The sequence below is a fragment of the Mastigoproctus giganteus genome, chromosome 9 (assembly GCF_048544385.1).
Source record: "Mastigoproctus giganteus isolate SK-2022 chromosome 9, ASM4854438v1, whole genome shotgun sequence".
NCBI classification, from domain to species: Eukaryota; Metazoa; Arthropoda; class Arachnida; order Uropygi; family Thelyphonidae; genus Mastigoproctus; species Mastigoproctus giganteus.
In genome coordinates this window covers 178222615-178237372 of record NC_143583.1, presented here as the reverse complement: position 1 = coordinate 178237372, position 14758 = coordinate 178222615, and the positions used below count along the sequence as shown (strand labels likewise).

The following is a 14758-nucleotide window of genomic DNA, read 5'->3' as shown; positions in this document are numbered from 1 at the left end:
ATATGGCTAAAACAAAAGTAATGATGAACAAGTATGCCACAGAAAGGGTAATAATGATTGATGGAGCAGTAATTGAAAAGGTGGAGTCATATGCTTATCTGGGACAAGTTATTAGCTGTAATAATGATAAATGGCTGGAAGTCAAGAGAAAAATAAATTTTGGATGGATAGCATTCAGGAAATATAGTCACATACTGAAGAGCAATATCCCAGTTCGTCTGAAACGTAAAATAATGAACCAATGTATACTCCCCACCATGACTTATGGAAGTGAAACTTGGGCACTCACCAAAAGAATGGAAGAGAAGCTGAGAACCACACAGCGAAGAATGGAACGAATCATATTGGGAATCAGACTGTTAGATAAGAAGAGAAACACATGGATTAGGCAGCAAACTCAAGTAAAGGACATTCTTATCAAAACTAAAGAACTAAAATGGTCTTGGGCAGGACACATAGCTCAAAGACATGATGACAGATGGACTAAGAAAATAACAGAATGGTATCCAAGAGGAGCTAGAAGAAAACCTGGAAGAGAAAGGCGAAGATGGATAGATGAAATTCATGAGTTTGTGGGTAGTAAATGGATGGCCAGTGCTCAAAACAGAAGGAACTGGAAAGTTGCTGGAGAGGCCTTCATCCTGCAGTGGATTGAAAATGGCTGATGATGAAGCCTTAGGCTTCCTAGCACCATATTGGGCATTACTAATACTAATAAATATATATGCTATGCTAGTTTATGCATTTATAACATTTGTGATTTGGATTGAAAAATAGTATTGTGCTGTACTTAATATAACCAGTTTAATAAAATATTTTTGGTTCTTTAGGTGAAATAACTCAGATAATTGGGGTGCAGAGTATCTGGCTCCTGGAGAAGAAGAACCTAACCCTTAATTTATAATTTTTTTCCTATAGAAAAATAGGTTTCATATGATGTTTTGTCATATGTCTGAAGCATAATGGAGGAATACTGTGTGGGATAAGCAAAGACTGCCTGTATTATTTTTATAAAGACAAAATGCATTATGAATAAGCTAAGAAATAAATTTAGTATACAAACAAAAAGTAACAAAAAAAATCTGAGAATGAAAAATCAGATAAAATATATCAAAAACTAATATTTAGTACTAATACCTATTCAAGTATTTACCTGATCAAAGCAGATACTGCAGTAATTTGCAGCACAGCTATCACATCGCCATAATGCAGCCAACTTATTGCACTCATCACACATAACTACAACAGAAAAAAACTAATAAGCATTCTATTTGAAAATCAGATCAGATAAAAATGAAATAAGAATTAATAAGTGATAAGGAAATTTTTCAGTGATGTAAATTCCTATGAATGTTAAAATGTAACTGTTTACTGAAAGTTTTTGTATTTATAATACTGTATCATTGAAATATGGAATATTTTAAAGTTTGACAAAAACTAATTTGATTATGGGAGAACTATTACCTGCAGAGGAATGTGATTTTTACAATAATTTTTTAAATAGATTTTTTATAGAATTAAAATTTTATATTTATTTCCAGCAAGAAACACAAAATGCTAATATTTTTTAATTTCTTTCTCTGAAGTACACACCACCTTTCTATTAAAACAGGCACTATCTTTATGCCTATTTATTTGAAAATGTCTGGTTACGTCCCATTTCCAAACAACTGAAATAGAAAAATAGCATCTCAATAGAGTATACAAAGCAAATATATTACCACTTTCATATTTTACAACATTAAAATATGACAGAGGTGTTTAAAGCTTTGAATGGATTGCATAAGCTAAATATTGATGGCATTCTCAGACAATACATAAAGGTGGCATAAATTTAAATTGAGAAAGGATGGCTGCAGGATAGATGTATGTGGTAATTTCCTTTCAGCCAGCAGGTTAATGACTGTTTTAAATGTTTTAAGGAAGAATTAGACAAATTATTAGAGTGGATGGACACGTCATGTGGGATTTTTTTTTTTGCTGATCGTTATATAATTCCTTGCATCATGTCACTAGTAAATATTAAATACTCATTTGCTGAGAGATAATTGTTTGTCCCTGAAACAGTTCTCTCAAAGCAAGAGAATTTTTTTAGAAAATCATAAACCTTGGGGTTATCATGTAACAAAAGAGGTTAAATGCTAAACTTTTCTAATAGTTGAGAAGAAACCAGTCACTGTTCCAATATTTAAACAGTAACCAAAATCCTAAGTTATTTTCTATGATCATTAACAAAGCAATAAATGACAACAGATACAGAGAGATATTCCCTGAAGTTTTTAGTAATTTTCGAATTCCCCAGTCTTCCAGGAGTGTAAATCCTCATTTTCATATCATAATTTTAAAAATAAATACAGATATGTTATTATTTGTAGCAAATGTCAACAATTTGAAAATATTTTTAAAAAGAAGCTAAAAGCTAAATTAATAGAAGTACCTCCATTATCTTCCTTTTCTTCTTTCTTGTTTGCAGCCGGTATAAATTTCACCTTAAGTCTATCACAAAGAAAAAAAAAAAAGTACTAAAGTAATGTCTATATAAAACATGTGAAAGTTAACTTCAAAAGGAATGTAGATTACTTAGAAGCAAATTTAACATCAAGTTCTGTGACTCTAAATATATCAGTTTAACTCTGATAGCAGTTGCCTTTCTAGGAAAAAAGGCTTATGTAAACCATCCATGCAATGATGGAATCTAGTCCTCTGAAGAAGCATGTATATTACTTTGTTATGAAAGTACCACAATGACACGTACAATTTATGTCCTGCCCTCCAACACACACACACACACACACACACACACAGGTAAGGCATGTCTTGCTAAAGTCAATTGTCCATTAAATTTGAAAGATATACATGAATATCAAATTTACTGGATTATGAAAAAGCTCTGTACTATAAAATAAGTTACCTTAAATGTACACAGTTACTTTTCAGGCACATTAGCAAATAGTACAAATAGCACATTAGCAAATAGTACAAATAACAAATCCAGGATTTGTAACAAAATAAATCAATCCATCTATATGGAAATTTGTTATTACAAAGTTTCCTAAAATATTCTAAGCAAGCACTGGAATTTTGAAATGGATCCTGTTCCAAATTCATAGTAATATTTTCATGGAGGAAATGGGGCAGGGAATGCTATGAAATCAGAATTGAACTTGGAACAATCCCAGGGACCAACAAAATATGCATTAAAAGTTTAGCAGCAATCCACTTTTTTTTTCCCTTGCCAATTAATAAGAAAAACTTTCATTTATGCCAATTTTTTGTAGGTGGAGGGGCGAAACAAGGACTGAGAAATCATAACTGACCAGAGATTTTCTGGAGACCAACAGAAAACAGGTTAAAAATTTGGCATAGATCTAACCTTCCATTCTAGAGTAATATGCAAAAATATTTCATTTATAACAAAATGTTCAGCTATGTGAGCAAACAGAAGAGTTGATTGTAAATCGTGTATTTTATAAGCAACATTTCACAGTTAAGAGCTTCACAGGTATAATGAGCAAATATTTAAGCCATTACAATGAGCAGTGGCTAAACTGGCATATGAGGACTAATCGGAATTGAATACTGCTTTGCCCGTTTATGACATTCCCCCTTATCGCTTTCCATTTATGTATAATTCTTTAAACAATTCTCAGAATCTTTTTAGTACAGTATGCTACCACAAAGAGCATAGTTCTCTTTCCAGTGGTATAGTGGAAATCCCAGAACACCCCCCGTGTGCTGGAGTGCTGAAGGCCTACAGAGAGAAGGGGGTGATGTGCAGGATAATTTCACTACACACTACCTCGTTTGAATAAAGCACGACCCACGGTGTAGGTGCATGTCCGCATTTAGCTTTTTGTTTTCTTTTCCCAATGTCTTAATCTTCTTTTGTACTCTATCTCTTCTTTATCGTTATGGATTTCTCAGAAGACCTAGGGAGAGAAATTACCCAGCAAATTAACCAATGAAAATTTTCTTATCAGTATGAGACATTCAGCTTTCATATTCAGTTGAAATGAAGAATTCAGTGCAATTTCAAATCTTTTGTATGAACATGTTTTTCTATGGTTCTGAAACATGGATACTGACACAAAGAGACATTAATAGAATACAAGCTGCAGAAATGAAATTTTTAAGATATGTTAAAGGATGTACAAAATTAGATAAAATACCAAACGTAAATATTAGAAAGGAATTAAAGATTTACTCAATTAATGAAAAATTTATAGAATATAGACAAAGAATGGAAGATAGATTCCCTAAATTAGCTTACACATATAGAGCAAAAGGAAAAAGAGACAGAAGAAGACCAATGGGCAGAACTCTTCAAGATCGGAACAGGCAGATTGCCTAATCCGTGAAGGAAGATAAGATAAGGTAGTGAAAGAAAATAGTTGATAACGGTAGTAAAAGAAATAGAACAATCATCAGAGACAGCAAAAATGCATTTTCCTCTACATGACGCCTAAAATATAATTAAAAGTAAATTTAAAATAAAAACTAATGCCATTAAGCATGGCAAAACTGTAGACAAAAATAATTAAATCAACAGGGAAGGTAACAAGACTAAAAAATTGCAGTTGAAACTCTCCAGAATAATTTAAAAAATCAAGTAATAATCATAAAAATCAATTAAATTTTAGTGCCAATTACATAAAAATTTAACAGCAACCTCTAGGGTACCAGGTCCAAATAACGTGAAATATCACAAATAGAGTCGTAAACTAATTACAATAAAATAAAACCAAATTAACAAAAATAGATCGACCATTATGCCCTATCGGCAGAGGACCACAAGGCCAATATTGGTCAGGGAATCGCTGCATTTCAATTGTTAGACAAATTGCAGCAACGGCGAACTGCTCGAAGGATCAGTCCATCATCTGATCCCCGGATCAAACCGCAAATGCAGAAGATTTGAATAACAGTGGTTCTTATGCAGCGAAAAATGAAAATATAGAACAGACTAGCACTCCAGAGCAAAGCCACACCACAAATGTAAGTTAACCAGATTATAGAGACAGATAAAGAACCATAGATGGCAGTATGGGCGCAGCGTTAGCAAATCAAACCTACTACTACCATGTGATATACATATATTTGAATAATGAAATATACTTGAAAAAAGGCTGTGAAAGAAAATAGTTCAAAGCGATAGCAAAATAAATTAAAAGAAACAGGGCAATGATCAGAGGCAGTAAAATACATTTTCCTCTACAAGATGCCTAAAATATAACTAAAAGTACATTTAAAATAAAAACTAATGCCAGTAGCATGGCAAAACTGTAGACCGAAAATAATAAATTAAACAAAATAATTAAATCAACACGGAAGGTAACAAGACTAAATTTTTTAGTCTTGTTACTTGCCCTGTTGATTTAATTAGTTATATATATATATATATATATATATATATATATATATATAGATATATATATCTCCAATTTTTAAATAAAATAAAATAAAACATAAGCCAGTAGTATGGCAAAACTGTAGAGCGAAAATTAACATAAAATAACCCAAATCAACAAACGAACGAAAAGAAAGAATAGATATAAATAGTAGCCCAGAAACCCTTGTATAATTTCGAACTTTAAATCCAATTAACAAAAACTATACAAAATTTAGGATAATGCCAATTACATATTAATTTAGCGGTACCCCCCCCCCCGAGAGGTACCAGTTCCAAAAGACGTGAAATATCACCAAAAGAGGGTTAAAGGACCTACCAAACGATAACAAAATCAAAATAAATTAAAATAAAATAGACTGACCATCATGCCCCATATCGACAGAGGACCACGAGGCCAATAATGGTCATGGAATTGCTGCATTTCAATCGCTATACAAATCGTCGCCATGGTGAAAAGATCGAAGTACTAATTCACCCTCCCTCCTCCGATCGATCCACCAATGCAGAGGATTTGCACGGTGGTGGTCCTTATGCAGCGAAAAATAAAATATAGAACAGACAGCACTCTAGAACAGAGCCACACCACTGACATACTGTAAGCTGAATCAGCTTATATAGAAGAAAATAGGAAAATAGATGGCGACACAGGTGTTGCTAAATTAGCATATCGACCCATTACTACTGAATTATATTAAATGTTGACGAAAGTTAAATTATAATAAAATAAATAAATAATTAAATATTCATTGATCGGAGGAGGGAGGGTGAATTGGTACTTCGATCTTTTCACCATGGCGACGATTTGTATAGCGATTGAAATGCAGCAATTCCATGACCATTATTGCCCTCGTGGTCCTCTGTCGATATGGGGCATGATGGTCAGCCTATTTTATTTTAATTTATTTTGATTTTGTTATCGTTTGGTAGTTCCTTTAACCCTATTTTGGTGATATTTCACGTCTTTTGGAACTGGTACCTCTCGGGGGGGGGGGGGGGAGTACCGCTAAATTAATATGGCATTATCCTAAATTTTGTATAGTTTTTGTTAATTGGATTTAAAGTTCGAAATTATACAAGGGTTTCTGGGCTACTATTTATATCTATTCTTCTTTTCGTTCGTTTGTTTATTTGGGTTATTTTATATTAATTTTCGCTCTACAGTTTTTGCCATACTACTGGCTTATGTTTTATTTTATTTAATTTAAAAATTGGATGTATTTCAGCTTCATATGGAGGAATTGCATGTCACTGCCTCTAATGAATGCTTAATGACTTATTTATTTATTCACTTTATTATAATTTAACTTATGTTAATATTTAATATAATTCAATGATAGTATATATATATATATTAGCATTAGCATTAGTAGAGGCATATGATGCAAGAAAGCAAGCTTATTCAGCATCAGCCAAAAAAAAAAAAAAAAAAAAAAACCCTCTCCCATTTCACCCCTCCGTTCGTTCGAAATACCTGTCCAGTTGAGCTTTAAATTTGTTTAGGCTATCAACTTCAACAACAAGTGATGGAAGTCGGTTCCACCAACCAACCACCCGCTGGCCAAAGGCAAATTTCCGCACATCTATCCGACATCCGTCCTTCCTCAATTTGAATTTATGCCCTCTGAGGTGATTATTCTGAGAAAGATGAAGAATCCCATTGGCATTGAGCATGCTCAAACCATTCAAAGCCTTATACACCTCTATCAGATCACCTCGCCGGTGCCTAGTCTCCAGACTCTGTAATTTGCAAAACTTAAGCCTTTCTTCGTAAGAGCAACCCTTTGTTCCATTCACTAATCTTGTTGCCCTTCTCTGTACCCGTTCCAGCAGCTCTACATCCTTCTTGAAATGAGGCCTCCAGACCTGTATACAGTACTCAAGATGTGGCCTAACCATTGCCTTATACAAGGGAATAATCACCTCCTTATCCCTGCTAGAAAAATTCCTGTATATCATTGACAAGACACCATGAGCTACTCTTGCAGCTCGTCTGCACTGCTCAGAGAACTTCATATCTGCCTGCACAATTACCCCCAGGTCCTTTTCATTCTCCACCACTGTCAGTGTAGTACCGCAGAGTTGATACATTGCTCTGGGGTTACTGTTACCCATATGTAGTACTTTACATTTGTCAATGTTAAACTTCATTTGCCACCTCTCAGCCCATCTGTTCAACCTTTCCAGATCCTGTTGCAGCAGCATAGCGTCAGTAGTGTCCTTAACGACCCTGCCAACCTTTGTATCATCTGCAAACTTAGACATTAAACTTGATATCCCATCATCAATATCATTCATAAACACCGAAAACAACAATGGACCCAACACTGAACCTTGAGGAACTCCACTAATAACATTAGTCCACGTTGAGCAGTGTCCATTGATTACCACTCTCTGTCTTCTGCCACTCAACCATCCCCTTATCCATAGCAGCAATTTGCCTCCAATGCCACACTGCTCCAATTTGTGCAGCAGTCTTCCATGTGCAACAGTATCAAAAGCCTTTCTAAGATCCAAATATATAATATCAAAGTTATTCCCTGCATCCAGTTCTTTTGTGACTACATCATAGTATCCAATCAAATTGGTCAGGCAAGACCTGCCCTTAACAAAACCATGCTGCGTCTGAGCTATAACTGAATTCTTGTCTAGATGATCCTGCAGTGCTTCTTTAACCAGTGCCTCCATTAATTTACCTGGAACAGAAGTTAAACTAACAGGTCTATAATTACTTGTGTCAGCCTTTGATCCTCCTTTGTGAATTGGGGTTACATTTGCACATCTCCAGTCTATGGGTAACTCCCCTGAGTCCAAAGAAGCTCTCATAATTATGGCTCGGGGTTTGCATACTTCCTTTGCTGCCTCCTTTAATATAACTGGATAGATCCCATCCACCCCAGGTGCCTTTTTTATGTTTATCCTCAACAATCTCTCCTCCACTTTCCTCTCAGTTATTACAAAATCATCCAGCTCACTGCCAATGTTTACTTTACCTACATCATTCTCCTTCCTGAATAACTCCTCATGCGTGAATGTAGATGCAAAATACTCGTTTAGATTGTTAGCCACCTGAGCAGGATCCTCAACTGTTGATCCATCAATATCCAGTGGACCAATCTGATTCATCCCTTTCCTTCTTGAGTTTAAATAGGTAAAGAACTCCTTTCTGTTTTTCTTTGCATCCTTTGCCAAGGATTTTTCGTAGTCTGCCTTTGCCTGCCTAATCTCCTTTGTGACTTGGTTACAGACCAACTTAAATCTATCATAGGCTTCCATGTCACCCATTAATTTGTATGTATCCCATGCATTTTTCTTCTCTGCCACATGTCTCATTAGTCCATCTGACAACCATTTAGGCCTAAACCTTGAACAATATTTCTTAGTTGGTATGTAAAGCCTGGTAGCCACCAAGATTAGTTCCTTGAATGCTTCCCATTTTGAGTTTGCTGTTGGTAACATCATCAGTTGGTCCCACTGTATAGAATTTAAATACTGTCTCAGACCATCATAGTCGCCTTTACGAAAACAAAAACCCTTCCCTTTACCTCTGATATATATTACTATACAGGGTGATTCACTACCAGTGCAACAAACTTGCAGGAGGTGTAGGGGTCACAAAGATGAATCGGAATCACATAGCATTGCAGGATCCGAATTGCCTTCGTCATGCGGTAGAGGACGTTGAACTGGAGGTTGCGTGAACAGCGATCCCGCTGGAAGTCAGCATTTGCGAACCGTTTCTTTTGAAGAAACCAAGTAGCAAAAGTCCTCCGGAGTGGATAATCTACAGACTCCAATGATTGGAAGCGTTGCAGATGGTATGAACTCATTTGGTTTGTTGACAGTATCCTCCATACAGTGAATTGGGAAATACCCAATAGTTGGCCTATCGCTCGAGTACTCTGATTGCCTTCTGCAAGACGTAGGACATTCTCCTCATTGTCTGGCGTCCTCATCGTTCGCTCTCGATTCATGGTACCTCTCGTGAAACAACCAGTCTCATGTAACCTTCTGTGCACACATGCGAAAATCGTATGATGAGGAGCACGCCTGTGCGGGAAACGTTCCTGGTACAAGCAGAGAGCGGCGCGCCCGTTACAGTCCGCAGCTCCATATGTCGGCCAGTTCAACATTTGAATACTCGTCCATCCTACTGCCTCAGGAACTGGTTCGCAAATGCTGACTTCCAGCGGGATCGCTGTTCATGCGACCTCCCGTTCAACGTCCTCTATCGCATGACGAAGGCATTTCGGACCCTGCAATGCTATGTGATTCTGATTTGTCTTTGTGCCCCCTACACCTCCTGCAAGTTTGTCGCACTGGTAGTGAATCACCCTGTATATATATATTATATAGTTACATACACACACAGGCACCTCTGTAGCCAGGTGGGAAGGAGAAGCAATGCGTAGCACACGCTTCTTGATTAGACCGGGGTTCAAGCCCGTCACTACCAAATACGGAGGATGCGGAAAGGTCAGGGAATGACCACCGCATATCCCGGAGCAATATGGCCTTAGCTGCTAATGCTCCTAAAAACCAAAACAACAACAACAACACACACACACACACACACACAGTAGGGGCCCCAACTTCCAATGGTAATTTTTTCCACAAAACCCAATGTATGTTGAAAATATTGTAAGTTGAAACCAATAATACATTGATTTCCTGTAATTCGTTCCCCAACAACCCAAAATAGGTATTTCTTGCATGTTATACTTCATTTTTACATTAATAATTAGTTTTTTTTATAAAGATTACTTAATAAATAATCATAAAACATCTTAAAATTAAAAAAAACACACACACAAAAAACAGACTTGAAGTGTAGAGCTGATGAAACCAATGGTGGCATAGTAGTGGTGGGACTATATCAAGTGTCACATGTCTTTTCAGTCTTCTGTTGCTACTGGCAAAGAAACTGTTCAAATGGACTGATTTTGAAGACTTTTTTGTAGCTTCCTGAAGTTCATTGTCACTCTCCATAATTTTCTCTAACTTTGTAGCTCCTCTGTTGTTAGTTAGCTCACACCCACGAGCATCAATAAGGTCCTCTACATCCTCTTCACCAACCTCCAGACCTATTGATTTACCAAGAGTGACAATATTATTTGTCAAAGCACCATCATCTTCAAATCTGTCAACGTTATGAATAATTAAAGGGCAGATCTTTTTCCAGGCTGAATTTAAGTACCTGGTGGAAACATCATTCCAAGAACTTACAATCAGCCTCACACAGTCCAGCATGTTGAACTTTGACCTCCAAAAATCTTTGAGGGTGACAGCATTTTCACCAGAGGCCGCTGCAAAGCAACTTGTGAACATTTTCATGGTGTAGATTTTCTTTAAGTTTGCAATCACTTGCTGGTTTGGTTGAAGATGAGGAGTGGTGTTGAGTGTCAAAAATTTGACTCGAACAAAGTCAAATTGTACCTGAAGAGATTGAACAAGGTTGGGATCATGGCCTGGTACATTATCCAGCACGAGCAGTGCCTTCACAGGAAGCTTATTTTTCTCAAGATAACTCTTCACTGAAGGACAGAAAACTTCAAGCACCCACTCATTGAAGACATCTAACTCTTCACTGAAGGACAGAAAACTTCAAGCACCCACTCATTGAAGACATCTTGTAACTGAGGCTTTCTTGTTACTCGCCAAAACACTCCCAGCATGCAATTGTCGACCTTTAGTTGTTTAAATACCATGGGGGTATTAGAGTGATACACAAACAAAGGCTTCAGCTTAAAATCTCAAGAGGCATTGGCACCCAACAGAAGAGTGAGCTTATCTTTTATAGGCTTATGCCCAAGTAAACTAGCCCCATCCTTAGTGAAATGCTCCTGGGCATTCGCTTCCAGAAGAGGCTGATTTTGTAAATTTTAAAAACCTGCTGGGGAAGATAACCCTCCTGATCAACTAACTCTTGGAATTCAATTTTAAAGGTCTCAGTTGCTTTATTATCAGTATTGGATGCCTCCCGATGCCTTTCAACATTTTTGATACTCGCCCTTTTTTTAAGCGCTCAAACCAGCCTCTGCTGGCTTTCAAGTCGTCAAATGCACAGCGCTGCCACTGGTTGGAGCTTGAAGTTTCAGATGGTCATAGATCTGAAATAATTGTATGAGTGATGTTCTGCATGCCACACACTGAACGATAACGTTGTTGAACAATAACAAAGACGCTGATTGGTTGAGAACATTCGTACAAGTGATGTTCCGTGCGGCATGCGTCTGAAAATTTCCACCCATGTATCATTCCAGCTAAATCGGAAAGTCATTGGTACCTGCAAATATCATCGGTCGTTAAAATAAAAGATCATATGGATGATATACTGGTTCCTGAGAATATCAGATGTCAACGTCATCGTAAGTCAAGGCTCTACTGTACATATATATACATAGTAGAAATAAATTGCAATACCTAAATTATATATAAAAACTACTGAAAAGAAAAAAATTTACTGAAAGTAAAAAGTAAAAATGTCAGGACGAATTAATGCCATCAGGTTAGATTAAACATTGCATACGCCTGCGAATATAAGTACCATGTTTCTATATTTCTATATTTTTTTATTTTTAACTATATAGCCTAATATTAGTGTGTGACCATGGCCTAAAAAGGGAACCAAATATCCATCATAACTAGCGAAGTCATACTTAATCTAAAATTAACATAATAACAAATCAAGAGTATCGTGATGCCATTGCTGCATAAATCTGACATTGAAAGGCATGGCAACTTGGGGCTAGCACCTCTCAATATATGCTATAAGTAACAACATGAGCCATCTGTTTTTTCGAGTTACATGCCAGTCACACCTTATTAATATATACCAAATATAGTATACAAAATAGCTGAAAAGTCAATTTTGAATTATTTAAATTTAAAATTTTTTAAACTAAGTTAAGATATGATTTAAGACAAGTTAAAGTTACAGATACAGATACAGTAGACTCTCGATTTTCCGGGACAGATGGCAAAAAACAAATCCCGGATAATCGATTTCACGGTTAATCCAAAAATACAGAAGTCCTCGACATATGTAATAGTAACATAGGACGTAACTTCTTACATCATCGAGTTTTACGTAACTTGACGATGTCAATATTATTATTGACCATTTCATACATTGTTATTAGTTTAATTTTCTGATCCAAATTGATCGCTTTATCGCTTTCCTTTTCTTGGTAGATTTATTAGTACCGCTGTAATTATTCTCTTAGTCAGCACCATGATAATGGTCAAAATGAAATTTTCTGTAAAGAACTTCACAGGGTTAAGGCGCAAACTCACTATTATCACTCGGCGTGAGTTCATATTTTACTAATGCACATTTCTAGAGGTCAGTGACAAAAAAAAAACCATTTGCACTTCCCGGGTTACTGGGCTTTTCTGTTCATGCACCTAATTATAAACAGGTATTAAACTCTATCTTATTGTATTTTCGTTAATACCTATAGCTTCAATTGTGTGGGTTTTTACATTATTATATTGAAGTGTGTGTGTCCCCTTCATAGAAATCTTCAGTCATATAAAAAAAACCCCATAAATTGTGAGAATTTTTTCTTCTTTCCTATTTTTTTGCTTGTTACTCCATATCTCACTTGTGCGTGCCGTGATCATCGTTATTGATTACTTTTTTTTTTTTTGTTTTAAATTTTGCAATCCAAAAAAAAAAAAAAAAAAATTTGAGCAAAAAAAAAAAAATTTATGGTAATGTCGGGGACTTACTGTATCGAAAAATGTTCAACAACCTACATAAAAAATATGATGACAGATAAAAAACGAAAAAACTTTCCACGCGCTATTTGCGAGTCCAATACGATGCTTCCCTTTATTTTTTATGGTGTTCATTAGAGATTTAACAAATGCACTGTTTTCAAACTTTTGAATAATTTTAAGTTTTTGTTTAACCGAAAGCGCAAGTCTTTTGCATTTATCCATCATTTTTGCGATTTCTAAAAAAAAAAAAAAAAAATATATATATATATATATATATATAATATTGTAAGTAGAACACGCGTAGATTAGATTTAATTGGTTTAAGTCTAATGAAAATACGGTATACACTGGGAGTGACATATGGAATGAAAAAGAGGAAGAAATGGACTGGAGATTAAAATAAGAAGTGAAAAAAAAGTGACTAAAATGGAATAACATTGCGGAATATTGTTCTACTTACAATATTATATATATACACATTATGGCTGTAGGGTAGGTTTTGCTAATGCAGTGTCCCTGATCCATAAGCTATATTACTATTATCTTTTTCGTACAGGCACTTCCCCCCCTATATTAATTAATTTCTTAGTACCATTATTCGTTACTATATATATATATATATTTACAATTTAAAAAAATTCGACATCCCTGACATAAATAACGAAACAAAATTTGTCTTTTTGTGGTGCAACGGAACACAACAATCGACGCGATGCACTAAAACAAACTAATCATTTCTTCTCTTTTTTTTTTTTTTTGAGCGGCAGGTTCTAGTTATTACTTGAATTTTATGATTTTTTTTTTTTTTTTTTAATTTGGAGTCTTTAAGTGTCCCAGTTAACCCAATCCAGGTAAATCGAGAGTCTGCTGTAGCATAATATGCTAAACTCGCCGAATATGACCTACACAATAAAATTTTTTAAGAATGGCTGCCTGGCAAAATATAGCTGCTAGCCCCATAGATAGCTTTACTCTTACCATATTTACATGACTGTTTCTGTTACTGTAGCTAAATGGGCGGGAAAAGCAAAGGGCATAAGCCAAAGAAATAGACGAAAGGAGCAGGCAAAAGCAATAGTGGTAGTGCCTCGATTTTCCTCAAATTACTCTAATAGATTTCGAGGCGGAAGAAATTAGAGCTAGAAAGCAAATAGATAAAAGAATAGGTAAAGACAGCATACTACTTCGGAATTTTACCGGGAGCATAAATCCCTGTCCCTTAGTAGGGTTCCTGGTAATTTGTTGTGTGAAGAATTTTGTGCTATTACAACTAAGATTAAACGACTTAGATGTATACATAAATGCCATAGTAATAGCTAGCATAAGTATCGCAGACGATCTTCTAGAAAAATTACAAAACGGCAAAGATTTTACCGATACGTTGGAGCTAACAATAATGCAAAATGCAAAGATATTACCAATACTTTGGAGCTACCAAAAACTTGGACTGACCCGAGCTACAGCGAGAAACGAAAAAAGGTTCAAAGCTCCTTCTTTAGACCCATACGATTATGGAGATAGCATCCACCAATTAGAAGCGATATGAGTAAAGGCAACCTCTGGCAAGAAAAAAAAAATTTTTGTTCCTTCTCATAGAACAACCATGGGTACAACTTTTTCAGAGTG

At 35.7% G+C, this 14758-nt stretch overlaps 1 protein-coding gene across 1 annotated transcript in view; it reads right to left on the bottom strand.

The window, feature by feature from the left end:
- The window catches only part of qin (tudor domain-containing protein qin), a 571075-nt gene that overhangs the window by 489186 nt on the left and 67131 nt on the right, over positions 1 to 14758 (bottom strand). Inside the window, exons 4-5 of the mRNA XM_090381133.1 lie at positions 2438 to 2496; positions 1154 to 1239 (exon numbers count right to left, since the gene is read on the bottom strand). Of these exons, the coding sequence (XP_090237259.1) occupies positions 1154 to 1239; positions 2438 to 2496 (145 nt within the window). The remainder of the gene's footprint in view (positions 1 to 1153; positions 1240 to 2437; positions 2497 to 14758) is intronic.